At 41.1% G+C, this 15,507-nt stretch overlaps 1 protein-coding gene across 6 annotated transcripts in view; it reads right to left on the bottom strand.

Annotated features, from left to right (window-relative positions):
- Positions 1–15,507, bottom strand: part of RC3H1 (ring finger and CCCH-type domains 1) — a 73,868-nt gene that overhangs the window by 42,558 nt on the left and 15,803 nt on the right. For all 6 annotated transcript variants that reach the window (XM_079981188.1, XM_079981189.1, XM_079981190.1 and 3 more), the window contains exons 2-3: positions 3,880–4,242; positions 1,312–1,432 (exon numbers count right to left, since the gene is read on the bottom strand). In XM_079981188.1, coding sequence (XP_079837314.1) covers positions 1,312–1,432; positions 3,880–4,110 — 352 coding nt within the window. In that variant the 5' untranslated portion in view covers positions 4,111–4,242. The remainder of the gene's footprint in view (positions 1–1,311; positions 1,433–3,879; positions 4,243–15,507) is intronic.

Below are 15,507 nucleotides of genomic sequence, written 5' to 3'. Positions count from 1 at the left end.
ACTTAATTCGTGTATTCACACTCCATATTATTTCATTGCCCTTCAAAGTAGCTGCACTGTTCCCATCATGAAGAACTCACCCACATTTCTGTCTCACCCACCCAACCCTACCCTGGTTTTCCGCAGTGCAACTAACAAAGACAAGACTGAGTGTAGGGAATATGCAAGAGGGTTGAGGAAACTCTGTGAACACAGTAGTTTATCACTTGGAAAAAATGTGGGGTTTTCCTTACAAGAAATCACATGAACCCGCCCCCCAATAGCATTGAAACTGCAAGAAAGTCAAAGCAAGTGGAAGAAACTACAGGATGGGGCAGCAGAATTTATTTATTATTTAAGTGTCAAACATTTCTGCAGGTCACTGAAATGTCCTCCCTGTTTTACTGTTTTACAAATATGCAAATTCATAAAGACTTAGCTGATCGTTGCTGGCTCCTGTCTGTCTTGAGTACACCTACGGGGGGCGGGGAGTCAAACCACTGCATCAGCAGCACCAAAGTGACCTCCCTGGGGTGCAAGCCTGGGCTGTGTGTATGGAGGTCCTGGGCTGCCCAGATGACCCTTCTCTCTCAGCCTTGCTGATGTGGTCCAAAGGAAAAGAAAGCAATACTTTTGGCAGCAGCATGGCTGCAGGAGTTGTCTGAAGGAGGCATACAAGGCGCCATCCAACTGTTTTAGGGACTTCACTCTGGATTTGTGTAGAGTCTACTCCTTAGCCCTTTCTTCTCCCAACGATATCCCTCAAGGCAGTGCAGCTTTAAGATCAGTTTTCATTCTCCTAGATGGGCTACTTTCGCAGGCTGACGAGCCCCATCTGACCCTCTTAGCTGATAAATTAACTGATTAAAATTTGCATAGTTGGGTAGGGTCCACAGTAACACCTTCTGCTATTTCTTCTTGCTGTTTGAAAATGAGGAATAACAGTAAGAATTTTTGAACAATCTGATTGCTGAATTTAGCACTAGCAAATAGCCACTCGGCTGGTTACCTGCAACAGAGCTCTTTTGGGCAATCAGAGTTAACTTGCCTAAAATGAAAGCAAGTTGGTTCCTTTCGGGCCACTGATGTGCCTCAAAGGTATTGTGTAGGGCAGGCTGGCTAGTAAAATATTGTGTGCAGTAATGTTTCAATTCTATTTGCAATTTTTCTTTTCTAACATTACTTCTTTGGCACTCAAAGTGATTGTGTTTTCAGCTGCAGGTTTTCATCCATTGTAGTCAATGTAATAGTGTCGGGGTATTTTTTAAAAACCAATAGGTGCTGCTTAACTGTTTTAGTTTTCTTATAATGTATGAAAGAGCATTTATTCACCTCTTGCACTGCTGAGTGGTTTAAGGTACAAGGCTAGTTCTTCCACACATTTCTTGGCTTCCTCATAATGCTTGGTATCTTCAGCGCCACTACGGAGAGTTATTGGCTGCTGTTCTGGCACCTGTGTATAGATAACAATCAAAGTACAAAAGTGAAGAGACTAGCAGTTCCAATCATCTACCCCATCAACTGAGGAAAATGCAGTGCACCTCTAAAACTCTTTTAACTTTAAATAACGCATATCACTTTAATACAAAGACGGATTGAAAAAAATTCAAAGCAAAAGTTCCTGTCATATACTTTTACAGTGAGCCTATCAAATTCATCACATTTATACCATTCAGTACAATAGTTGCCTTGCAACTATTCATCAAATTTTCTTCTATGACAAGACAATTTATTTTTCTTAGCATATCTGAAAATATTTTCCTTTTTTATTCATTTCCAACCTTTCTGTATCACCTTCCTATAAAAATAGATTCAATGCAGCAGACGTTGAAATCAGGAGTTTTTAAAAATTATGTTAGCATTCCCTTCAGTATGAAAAACTAAGTAAAAATATTCAATCTCAAAAGTGGTAGTAACTGTAGCCTATTACTTTGCCTCCACTGATCAACAGCTTATTACTTTGATTAAAGATGTAGCCAAAATGTAGCCAGACTCCCGTGTTTTCAATAAACTGTAATTTAATGACAAGGGAAAGTGGGAACTTCCCATCTATCCTATCCATACTCAAATCTTCAGAACTCCAGCAATTATTACAGGATTTGATATCGGACAAAAGAAAAGTAATGATGTCTGAAGCAACCCTGTTTACTATTTTTGACAAGCTACTACAAACATAAACATGGCTGTTACTAAGAGCTGGTTCACACATCACATTTACATAAGGTTCCAAGTTTGCAACCTGGAGAATGGTAAAAATAATAATAAATCCATCAATACAATAGAAGGGAAAGCGATCATGGCTTCTCTAACTAATTGCCGCCGGCCCCCAGCACATTTTGCTATCCAGCACCAGCCGTCTCCTGCAGCAAGCAGGATTTAAGGTAGGCTGCATAACAGGTGCAGAAGGGGTGTGTGGCAGAACTGGGGCATTAATGGCAGGAGAGGGGCCTGAAGCTACCCTCTCTCTTGAAACACTGGGAATTTGAGAAGGTACATAACTTTACCTCAAGTTGCAATTAGGCAACTTACTTGCACCATAGACCCAAGTTTTTAGGGAAATAGTGCACCCTACATCACTCATATGTTGTAAACAAAGTAATAACTTTGCAAAGTTAAGATTTGCACCTTTGTGGTTACTTGCTCTGCCTTCTTGAGAACAATATAACATTTAAAAGTCCATGATCTGAAATAGTTGTTGACTTCTATCGTCTATTATTTGCACATGGTTTTTTTAAATGGCTTCACTTATCAATCCTTCCTACCCCTGCCAACCTTTGCACCCCCAGACCACAGCAAACCCTTCACAACTCACCAAACCTCCTAGCCCCAACCACTAACCCCTTAAGACCTTCCTCTTTCTACCTCACACCACTATTGCAGCCAAGCAGGATGAAGAGTTGGCTCAGTAGAACGAACACCATGGAAAACCAGAAGTGCTGGACAGCACTTCATCTGGGCCAACTCTTCCTGCACAGCTCCTTCTGATGGGTAGGGTGAGCAATGTATTGATATATCGTCCAACACCAGTTTATAGACCACATCATAAGAACCATTTCAAAACAAATTGAGTTGGCAATGTATTGCAAAACACAGCCTTCAAACTCCAGGGGGCAGTATAATTGCGAGCCTTCTGGCAGCTGGCTGGCTGGCTTCCCTCCCTTTCCCTTCCAATGGCAGAACAGTCCCACTCCCAGCCTGGGCACCCACCCCCCATAATTGTTGTGTCTCTACCTGGTGCAGGAATCATGGTTGGGCTGCTTTGTCCTTCCCCCTCTCTCTGTCTAGGGAAAAGTGGAAGGAGTTCACCCTCCAGACTTGAGGGCTTGCCTGCCTCTAAGAAGGGGAATCCACACTGCAGATAGCACATACCTATTAAGCTCCATGACTGCTCCTTCGCCTGATCTCCACCACTCCACCCAAGTTATTTTCATGACTGCTCCCCCTGCACCCTACATAGTTCCATGTTTCAGACACTGTGATATATCACTAAATCACAATGTTCAGCTGGTGATATACTGCAATGTTGAAAACCAGATATTGCCTAGCCCTGCTACTGGGATGACTCTTCATCTTAACTGGTGGAGGTAGAAGAAGCAGATTGCCAAGCTGTCCAAGAAGGAGGAAGGTGGCCAATAGCAGCACCAGCTGGCCTGGAGATTGCAGGCAAAGGAGCAGGACAGCTATTGGGTTTCTGTGACAATTTGTTCTGGCTGTCCCTCTGCAACTCAACTGGGCATCCAACACCTATCTTCACACTGTAGTCAGCAGTGCCACTTGTCTGTGGCCAAGTGAATTGCAGTGCAACAACATTATGACATTTTCATTATATATACAGATACATTTGCTCTTTCCACAGTAAACAAATCTGATGGGGGGGGGAACGGGCTAAGATACCCTTACCTGAGCACCCACAAGCTGCAGCAAGGCTGAGTTCACAGGAAGGTGCTCGATGTCTGTATTGATAGTGGTCTGGTCGAAGGGGCATGCCTTCCGGTGGAGCTTGTTCAGGCACATCTTGCATACTGTGTGGCCACAGCCCAGGCTGATAGGCTTCCGGATTGTTTCGTCGAATGTTTGTGTGCAAATAGGGCAGGAAAGAAAATCCGTCCATTGTGGAGCTTGTACAGGCATTTCTTCAGGCGTTACTTCACAAGACAAAATCTAAAGCACAGATTCCACTGGAATCAACTTTTTTTTGAAAAAAAAATGTTTTTAAATATTTTCTGTAAGTACAGACAGTCAGCACATAGTGTGAAATATGACCTGAAACGTAAGAAAAGAAAGAAAGAAAAAAGAAGTTAGTGTCTATAGATGTTGTACTATAAGCCAGGGGGTTAATCTATTTAATTAAGGCATCCAATGGTTTTCACAGACTTCTTGGAAGTAGCATGTTCCATTTTATTCCCAGGACTGGTGAAACTTTCAGAAAACAATTTACCCCCAGCTTTGGAATCAGTGGCCCAATTCACATGTCACATTTAAACTACAGTTTAAAAACAAGCTATGGTTTAATGTGCTAATAGATGCTGCTAAATGTTCCCAGAGTACTACACCATTGACAAAACAAGCTAGAGTCCGCCTTGTCATATTATCTGAACCTAAGCTTGTGGTTTGTTTCCCGAGCAAACCATAAGTGCTAAGCCGAAAATGAACGTGGTTCAGGTGATATGACAAACCAGACTCCAGTATGTTTTGTCTGCAGCACAGCCAAAGGAGGTGTGGTGAAGTGCCATGGAACCTTTGAGCAGCATGCACACTGACACTGCTCATTCACATTAAACCACTTTGTTTTAAACTATGGTATAATGGGACATGTGAACTGGCCAATGTTTTACTGTATCAAGCAGAATACAGTGGTACCTCTGGTTACGTACTTAATTCGTTCCGGAGGTCCGTTCTTAACCTGAAACTGTTCTTAATCTGAAGCACCACTTTAGCTAATGGGGCCTCCCGCTGCTGCCATGCCAGCTCAATTTCTGTTCTCATCCTGAAGCAAAGTTCTTAACCCGAGGTACTATTAGTGGAGTTAGTGGTTAGTGGAGTCTGTTACCTGAAGCATATGTAACCTAAAGTGTCTGTAACCAGAGGTACCACTGTACTGCAAATTGGCAGTCAGAGTACCCAGTATCTTTCAGGAGAAAAGATCCCTGGAGTTTTTGGCAGCAGTGAGGCAGGAGGGGAATTGCCTTTGTGAAAGATTTTGATGAAAGCATGCTAAACTTTTCACTCGGCCACAAAAAACATTTTAATACAGCCTCAATCTAAGGATCCTTATTCTTCTGTTTTGTCCCCTTCTTATTTGTTATTTCTGTGCTGGAAAGGGTCCTATTGCAAGAAGGAAAGCATGCCTTTTTCCAAAACTTGTTATTCCATGTCCGTCTACCAGTTACCAGAACACACTGCCCTGTGCCATCACTGCAGCATGTGACATGCGTTAGGGACATGCATACTGTGCCAAGTAGATGTGTTTATTCTTATTTCCATAGCCATGACCTATTAAGGGATAAACTCTGTCCACCTGGATTAAATTGGGCAATATGGGCAGGATTGGCAGGATTACAACTAGAATGACATGGTGCAGCCAGGGTGAGCATTTCCCACCTTCCATGATTTTGCAATTTCATCTGGCTATGCAAAAGCACCTAGGATATTTTCTCGCAGGACTACAGAACACATACCAACATGGTGGTGTATCAACTGCCTGAGTAGAGCAGGAAACACCGGCCAACCCACAATGTTACTAGATCACAGATGTTTTTCCTAAGCCTATCCCTTCAGGTACATCTGGCTTAAAATGCCACACATTTTACAAAGCTTTCCTGTCTGGTTGTCTGGAAAGAATTTTTACTCAACACAGATAACCATGCGAATGCACAACTAATATAAATAATTCCCCCCCCACACACACACAAACAAGTAGGAACACCTTTCGATTATCTGCAAGACCAACCACAGAGTTGGAAGGGGCCTAAGGGGCATCTACCTGACATTCTACCTGACATTCAGAAGACATCTTAAGGCAGCCCTGTTCAGGGAAGTTTTTAACGTGTGATTTTACTGTATTTTTGGTTTTTATGGAAGCCGCCCAGAGTGGCTGGGAAGGCCTAGCCAGATGGGCGGGATATAAATAATAAATTATTAATTATTATTATTATTATTATTATTATTATCTAATCCAACTCCTCGCAATGCAGGAATCTCAGATAAGCATCCATTACAGACGGCCATCCAACTTCTATTTAAAAACTTCCAAGGGATGAGTCCACCACTAGTATCAATAAATTTGAAACTATGTGCTGAGGTAGCACTAGATTCTGTTAAGTTATACAACACTGCATATATTTGTTTCATTTCGCACCATTTTATATATTTTGTTCCTTCTGGTCAGAGAGGGGCAAGGAAGCACCAACCTCTGACTGCTTCTAAGCCCATCCCAGGCTTTGTTCATTTCACCAACTGTTGCTCACACACCTTTAACAGGCAAGCTGCCGAGGAACCTGGTACCACCACCAAGTTCCTAGGCCGCTTGGCTGTGCTGATGGTGAAGGTGGGAGGATGACGGCAATGGCTGTGATACTCAAATTATGGCATTTCTCAAGATATGGCATTTTTACTCAGTCCCCAATTCCAAGCTTTGGCTGTGCTTACAGAGCAACTTATGTGTTCATGCAGCACTAATTATTAATGTTACGCAGCAAATACATTTTGTACAACAGCATTTTTTCATTTACTTACTATACAATTACTAAATGTTCAAAAATTTATACTCTCTTAGAGAGACCCCCCTGAAGACTATGCACCTTTTAACATGGCTGCCCACAGAGGCATTCATATCTTCAGATGTGATTATCCTTGTTTTCAAAACCTAACAGCAACTGGACCTTGATAAACTAGTTGGAATGAACAGTATTAAGGTCTCGCAATAAAGTAACTGTTTTCTCATGATGTATTTGTGCACCTCATAAAAGAAAAGAATCAGACTACTTTTCACACACTGCTTTCAGAGAAAGCAGACAGAATAGATAGATAGATAGATAGATAGATAGATAGATAGATAGATGATAGATAGATATAGATATATAATCATTTGAGACACAGTAGCTACATTCGTACATCATGCTAAAGTTAAATCTTTGTTTAAACAAAACTGCTTTATTACTTATGGTTTAAAGTTGGCTTATTTTGAAACTGACCATGGTTAACATTAAATCACAATCCCCAGTTCTGACAAAAATACCAGCTAAGTTTAAGGGAAACAGAAATCAAGTTTCTGAACTCCTCCAGGCAACATGGGAGGGGGAAGGGGAGAAGAAGTGTCTGTGGCTCACTGTGGCTTGTGCTCACTGCACTAAACCATGATTTAGCACAGGGGTCACCAACATGGTGCCCTCTAGTTGTTGCCACTGATCATGTTGTCTGGGGCTGGCAACACCTGCAGGAAACCATATTGACCACCCATTGTTTAGCATAAAATGCAAATGCAACTATAGATACAATCCCATAAACTTAGTAAGTTTTATTATACACACGATAGGAGGAAAATAGAGACTTGTATATGGTCAACCAAAGGAGTATGTAGTCAATGTGAGTGATCCTGAAGTGAGGGACTGCCTGACTTATAGTCCATACTCTTAGCTGCTATACTATACCAGTGCTTTGAAATGCTTTGCTGAAATATCATAGTGTGGAGATGGTAAGCTACATGTTCCACGCTCAGAAAGTTCATGGCTCAGAAGGTTGCTTGTTTCTTGTGCTTCACAGGAAGTAACCATAAAACCAAGAGGTAATGTGTGTGTTTCTCAAGACACTTTCATAAGCTTCCTGGCAAAGTTGAACTATGCAATGAATCATTTAGTGAGAGGAGCAGTTTTTGTTTTGTTTTTTAAAGACACCTATTTTTGCGCACAAAAATCATACAGTTCTTTTGATTTATGATGACAGGCTCTTATATTTCCACCAGCCAATATCTGCAAGTGCACAGCCTTAAGGACACCTCAGGTAAATAATCCTCCAACTAGATCCTAGGGCTCAGTTTAAACTAGACAGATCAAAACAAATGCATCTGTCATGTGTGCATATTCATTAATTATGTGTAAAATACAGGGAATGCATTGGTCATGATTTTCAGCATCCTGATTCACCATCCACCTTCTAGAAGACACATTTACAGCCCTTGCTGATAAGAGACAAAGTTTGGTAAATCTCTGAAACTTGCATGGAACTTCAGCGGTCAGGATGCAAGTTGTCACTGCCTACATGATTAGCAGAGCAGGAATAAAAATAATAATCATTATTAATTACCCATCCTTCACCAGCAGGTCCCAGGGTGGGTTACAACAATTAAAACACAATGTTAAAAGCTGCTTTAAAAAAAATTACAATCTTAGGTGGGTCTTAAAAATAAGTGAAAATGCCAGGGCACCAGGATGGAGCCTGACATCACCACCACCTGGAGCTGCATGCCTGGGGATCATTGAATCTTGACGGTTTTCACACACTAATACAACATCCAGAAGAATTCTATCCATTATATTTTATCTGCACAATTTGCACAATCAGAATGAATTTTAGGAACCAAAATGCTTTTTCTGTGCAGTGAATGATGTTATAGGCTGGAATAGGCGGGTTGTCCCTGGATAGAATGACTTTTCTGCTTTAAGTTCTCAAAGTTCTTAACCTAGTTCAAGGTTGCCATCTGAAGTAGCCAGGTGCTTAACTGAAAATCAATCACAGTCAGTTCATCAATTGAAAAATAAGACTTCAGAGCCATTTTGCCCCCAAATGGCAAACAGACATTCTGTTTTGGCAGCTATAACCTTGGTTTAAGGAGCCATTTGGCCCCTAGCTTATACAATCATGGGGAAAAGTGCACCCTCTTTGAATTCTGTGGTTTTACGTATGAAGATATAATAACAATTATCTGTTCATTAGCAAGTCTTAAAATTAGGTAAATACAACCTCTGATGAACAACATCGCATGACACATTACACTGTGTCATGATTTACAGCCAAAATGGAAAAGCCATGTGTGAAAAACTAAGTACACCCTTACTGTTTCCATAGAAATTAAGGAGCTAAGTAGCAAACAGATGCTGCTAATCAAATATCCTTGCTTAATTGATCATCAGCAAGTGTAACCTCCTCTATAAAAGTTGAAGTTTTGACAGTTTGCTGGTCTAAAGCATTCAGGTATGTTTTAACACAATGCCAAGGAGGAAAGACACCAGCAACGCTCTTAGAGAAGCAACTGTTGCTGCCCATGTAATTGGGAACGGTTATAAGGCCATCCCCAACAAATTTTAAGTCAGTCATCTTATAGTGAGAAAGACTGTTCACAAGTGGAAAACATTCAAGACAGGTGCCAATCTACCCAGGAGTGGACGTCCCAGCAGATTCACCCCAAGGTCAGACCGTGGAATGCTCACCTAAAGTTACTGCTGCTAAAGGTGATTCTACAAGCTGCTGAATCATAAGGTGTACATAGTTTTTCACATATACCGTCTCCATTTTGGCTTTATTTCTGTTAAATGAATCATGACACAGTGTAATATGTCATGCATTGATCATCTGAGGCTGCATTTACCTAATTTTACAACCTGCTAAGGGGCAGATGATTGTTATTACCGCATGTCCTCATACATAAAACCACAGAATTAAAAGAGGGTGCACTTTTTCCCTCCATGACTGTATATCTGAATTTCTAACACAGCTCAAATTCAGTCCATCACCACCTCCAAGCACTGATCTAACACTTCAACCATCTCTTCTGATTCAGATGGGGCAGAGAAACAGAGCTGGGTGTTGTCTGCATATTGCTAGCACTTCACTCCAAATTAGATGATAGCTCAGAGGCCTCACAGAGATATGAAATAGAATGGCAGAAGAAGATGGAACCATGCAGGACACCACAGGACAACTCCCATGGGACTGAAAAGCAGCCTCCCCTAACTGCTTTCTGGAAATGGCCCTGGAATAGGAGCAGAACCACTAAAGCACAGTGCCCCAACCCCCACTGAGGCACTCCAGAAGTTTACAAATCATGCAAAAACAGCCATATAAATGCAGTAGATTATAAAAAATTATACAGGTTGCAGAATTATACTTTTTTTCTGGTACACATAGGGTACCATAAAGGTTTTATTTTTTTAAAGCACAAAATACACCACTGGCATTTCCCCATTAACAAATGTAGTTAACACTTTCACAAAAAGAACCGCAAGCCAATTTACTGCAGGTCTGCAATTTTTTGTTCAACTGACATTTATTTCAAAATATATCAAAACCCACTCTGTTTTGTAATAACAGACAAATAAAAATTTGTCTCCTGCACTTCAAAATCCTCCTTCTAACAGCCCTGCAAAGCATTCACAATTCAAACAGCTCTCAAAGTTAAAATCACAACTACACCTTTATAAAAAGAATGACTCAGTTGCAACATACATGAAACGTTCCGAGTTTCTGTTACACAGAATTTCCACAGCTATACAGAACAGCGAAACAAAGACTCTCTTCTGGTCAAGTAAAATATGTCACATGATAGTGGTAGAGAAGTTTGAACACTGAAAAAGTGGACCTTACTTTTGCTTCTGAAGCTCCTTGATTATCAGACACACACACTTGAGCTAATATTCTTTACTTAACAAAACATTAAGAACAGAAATTCTCAGAGCTAGTCTACTGTGTTAACTGCAAGTTTTAAGTTTATTACTTCCGCATTCTTTATATATACACACACATCCCACAATTATAGCAACGCCTGTCTCGGTGACACAGTGTTGTCAGAAATCCATGCCTTGAAAGACACAGCCGCATTAGCCTAAGAACAGCAATCTTAGTATCATAAAATCTTCTGCTTTAAAAAGAAAATTACAAGAATCATGGAATCATAGAATTCTGGAGTTGGAAGAAAAAGATGGAGCCGGGTTAGGTGGAACCCATATTTCATTAGGGTTAGCACCTTGCCTTCCAACAGCTTTGCTCCACATGTCTTCACATAACTCAGTGCATGACAGGGGGCTTCAGCTAACAGATAAAGTGAACTAAAGTGAACTAAGGTGGAACAGATGACCCTTTTTCAGTAGAGCTTGCACCAGGGCTATCCCCAGTAAAGTGTGTCCCATGTTGCTCCTCAAGAGTTTCAGAAATTATGTTCTTTTAGATACAAGCTACCACTGCAACAGTAATAGCACAACAGGGCTAAATCATGTACCAGTTGTAATCTTATAATCCTTAATTTTTTCCTGGATGTCAGTTTATACTTGCTGTTTGATTCTTCTTTCTCAAGTACAGTGGTACCTCGGGTTACATACGCTTCAGGTTACAGACTCCACTAACCCAGAAATAGTGCTTCAGGTTAAGAACTTTGCTTCAGGATGAGAGCAGAAATCGTGCTCCGGCGGCGGGGCAGCAGCAGGAGGCCCCATTAGCTAAAGTGGTGCTTCAGGTTAAGAACAGTTTCAGGTTAAGTACAGACCTCCGGAACGAATTAAGTACTTAACGCGAGGTACCACTGTACAGCATTTGTCCTTGTTGCATTTGTCACGTTCTGTTCTTAGGAACTGCTAGCAATTTTCCTTCCTGGCCAGTACACCTCTTTCCACCCTTCTGCTCAAGCTTCACAGGCAAAATCAGAGGGCAAGGGCTGAGCACTCCGCACTCCCAGATCACCCACAGGGTGAGAGATCGTTCTTGGTTCCCAAGCCCTATTTTCGAGTGCCCTGACAGACACACAATGGTTTCAACTAATAAACATGAAACTACTAAACATTTCCACTAATAAACATGAAGGAAAAGATATCCTGGTCAGAATACATAAACAGAATTGGGTCCCTCAAGTGGCAGATAAAAAAACAAACCAAAAAAACCCGCCAGTCCCTAACGGGGGTTTCGATATTCACAGGTACTCTATCCTTTTCAGGTTCAGCCACCTACTGCTTGGCTACCCATATTTTGAACCTTCTTCATAATTGTTTCTTCTTGTCTACAAAGCCAGGCCTTTTCTACAGTGGTTACAGTCCTTCTCTATCAATTTAGTTACTTGAGTAAAGGAGCAAATTATGTTGGTGTGGTATGGGTTTCACAACACTGAATTACCTGAATGTTAGGTCCTAAAGCAATACAACATGGTAATCTGGGAAGTCCTGAGATTAGGGAGGAGATTTCTTGGGCAAGGAGAAAAAGCAGTGACAAAGGTAGAAAAGGGTTTCCAATAATAAATTCCAGCCATCAAGTCAAATGCTTGGGGGTGCCTATCCCCAGGAGTCACCATAGGGCATATGCATATAATATTCCTGATGTAAGGATATAATCTCTCTCTTTTCTTCTGGTGCAATAAAATTTTTCTATGGATTTGCAACCGGGGCAACTAGCAGTTATTACAATTTATATAATGCACCCTGAAAGGTTAACAATTCAAGTGCTGACTGTATTCCCAAAATGCCTACTTGCAACATCTTTCCATTTAAGGAAGCAACACTAGGAATAGAACCAGTGCAATTCACTACCTAATCACCATTTTAAAACAACAGCTGCTACGATACTGAACATACATAGCAAAAAGTGAGTACACAAAAAAGCCCTTTATCAGGTAATATTTGGGAACAATATGGACATATTCTCAGATAAAGCCAACATAATGTCCTAACATAATTTATGTCCTAATGTAAAATTCCTTTTCCACCATTTTAAAGAAGGCAATGCAATTCAAGACACATTTACAGCAATATTCAGTGATAAAATGCCAATGTGTTGCATCCTACATATTCCATTTCTAATTCTGATATCACTTATTTTTATAAAAGTACATAGTCAAACATTATTACAAGTTCTAAAGAGTATGCAAAACACAGCCTCCATAAATTACATAAACTAGTCTTCCTCTAATAAATGTATAGTTCTGAAGAACCAGAATATTAAAGACACAGTGAAATGAGTTCTCCTGCACAGATCCTGTTTTATTGAAAAAGGGAATATGTCTCCCTTTAGGGAACACCTCACATGCTCCACAGTGGCTGATTAGAGTCCTTGATATTCCACAACTTGACAGTCATTTTCTTCCAACACCCAATAATCCATCTCCCTGATTCAGCATAAGGGCAATATGATAATCATCTTGTCATGATCTTCAGAATGCCAGATTCTGCCCTTCCTCGAGTTCATTATTAGTGGTGATGTTGATCCAGTAATAAAAAGGTAGGTTACAGGATTGCTTGGAAATTTGAAGGTGGTGTTTTTTCAGGCAGGCAAAGTACTGGATTTTCTCTCAGGCTAGTGCTTTCCCCCCTTTCCCTTCTTTCTTCATTTCTAAGCCTGTCACAGGAAAGGGGAGAGATGTCTCTAACGGCATTTGCAGGAAATGGAGGATACAGACTTTCTGTCATACTTCCTTGGCATGATCTTTTTCAGGGCATTTCTTACATCTGAGACAGTAATAGAGACATGGCGCTTCTTTTTCCTCAAGCGCTCAGCAGCCAAGGACACCTTCTTGTAGAGGTCATGCACACAGAAATGCAGGATGTTCTGGGCCTCATTGGTCATTCGAACACTGTCAAGCCGCAGTTTCTGTGCTTTCTTGGAGGGCCTTCTGTCAGGGAGCTTCTTTCCATGGCCATGTTTTGCACGCCTCCCAGGTATCTTCCCCCCTCTGGGCCTTCTCTGCCTATACTGTGTCCTGTACCGTGGCCTTCGATGCACCTGGCTTTTTTTCCTGGTTCTCCGGGTGGTAGCAGCCATTGTTTGACTTTAAGTTCACACAGCCAGACTTCCTGCCTGCCTGAAAATGCTCATACCCTGTCCCCTGAAATAATCTTATATAGGTCTGGCTATTCAAATAAGCAACCAAGTGCAAGCCCAGTGATTGGCTGACAAGAACAAAGCCCAACTTAAGCGCCTCATAATGACTTAACTGTGATCCATTCATCCTGTACTGAAATGGGAGATAGTAACAGCTCTACTAACCATGTTGTGGCAGGATACTAGCACAACTTGTTGTCATTTAAACTTTCTTAGAATGAAGAAGGCTGTTTATATATACCACTAAGATGTCTTCTTACTATAACCTCTTTGGATATATTATATTAAAGATGACTAATATTCTCTCAGCCATTCGCTTACCCCATTCCAAAAGCTAATATAACTTTGTAAGTCCTATGGCTGTTCTGTAGACAATGCAGAGCATTTTTGAAAAAGACAGATAAGAAATTCTGGACACAGAACATGTCACATTTCTACTTCCGCCCTGGAAAAGCGAGGAAACATTTACAATGAGGTTCACAGAAGAATCTCACTGGAATGGTCACTGTGCATGGGCCAGAATTTCATGAGAAGTGAACAGTGGTAAATTTGGACCTGGAAAGCTTTAGTCTGAATCTCCAGCTTAGCCATGAACCTCACTTAAACCCAGTCACAGTATCCATGTAATGTATCACAAAACATTGTTGCACGGATAAATCATGTAAGCCGCCCTGAGCTCTGTAGAAGGGTAGAATGAAGGCAACACAGTAGAACCTCGGGTTGTGAACGTGATCCGTGTGGTAGGCACGTTCGTAACCCACAGCGCTCGCAACAAGCAGCGCTGCATCTGCGCACGCACATGATGTGATCCGGCGCTTCTGCGCATGTGCCGAAACCCGGAAATAACCCATTCTGGTACTTCCGGGTTTCGGCGCGTCCGTAACCTGAAAAGGCGTAACCCGAAGCGTCTGTAACCCGAGGTACCACTGTATAATAATAAACCAACTATTTTACCTGAGGAACTAGCTCATGTCTATGAAGAGCCCTTATTACAAAACCATGAATGTGGGCTATCCTTTTTGTAGTGTCTTATCAAAGTTACAAGTCTATATTCAGAGTGGGTACATATTCACTGCCACTCTCCTGCTCCCCACAAAGTTTGGTGAATCTAGATCTGACCTCAGTCTATATTCTGGATTTCAGGCACAGGGGTTCCACTAGTGATTACTTCCTTATATCATTCCTTGCAATGTGCAATTTTTGGTTCTTTTCTCTACAAGCAAAATAGAAAAAAAAATGAAGTAGAAAACCATTGCCCCGATGTTGAAGAAAAGGGCTATCGGAAAAAAGGTATGGATTCATATGAAAATATTTTGTTACCTTCAACCAGAACAGCTTGTGACAGGGCTTTTCATTCAACTACTTTCAAATCAGGCCAATTCCAGCTGCTTGTGTCATGCTATCTATTAGAGTGCAGGAGGGGGACACATAAGGTAAATATATAAAAAATCAGTTCACTTTCAGTAGAAAAAAGAATCTCGCAAATCTTAAAGAGGTTGTCACAAATACTGTACTGCAAAGTACTTAATTCTGATGACATTATCAGAACCCATTGATTTGTGTTGATAAATTATAATGAATTCTAAAATTGCAATCCCTTCAGCGTGAACACTGCTGGTCCAATGGGGGTTCTCCTGACACTCTGGAGCAGATCTTATAAGGGTGTAAGGCAGATGAGAAAGGGTGGACGGTCCTGTTGCACTAGTGGGAATCATTATGCTTGTTTCCATTTCAATG

The sequence above is a fragment of the Podarcis cretensis genome (assembly GCF_951804945.1).
Source record: "Podarcis cretensis genome assembly, chromosome: 6".
NCBI lineage: Eukaryota > Metazoa > Chordata > Lepidosauria > Squamata > Lacertidae > Podarcis > Podarcis cretensis.
Note: the sequence above shows the minus strand (reverse complement) of the source record. Positions and strands in the feature narration are given on the sequence as shown.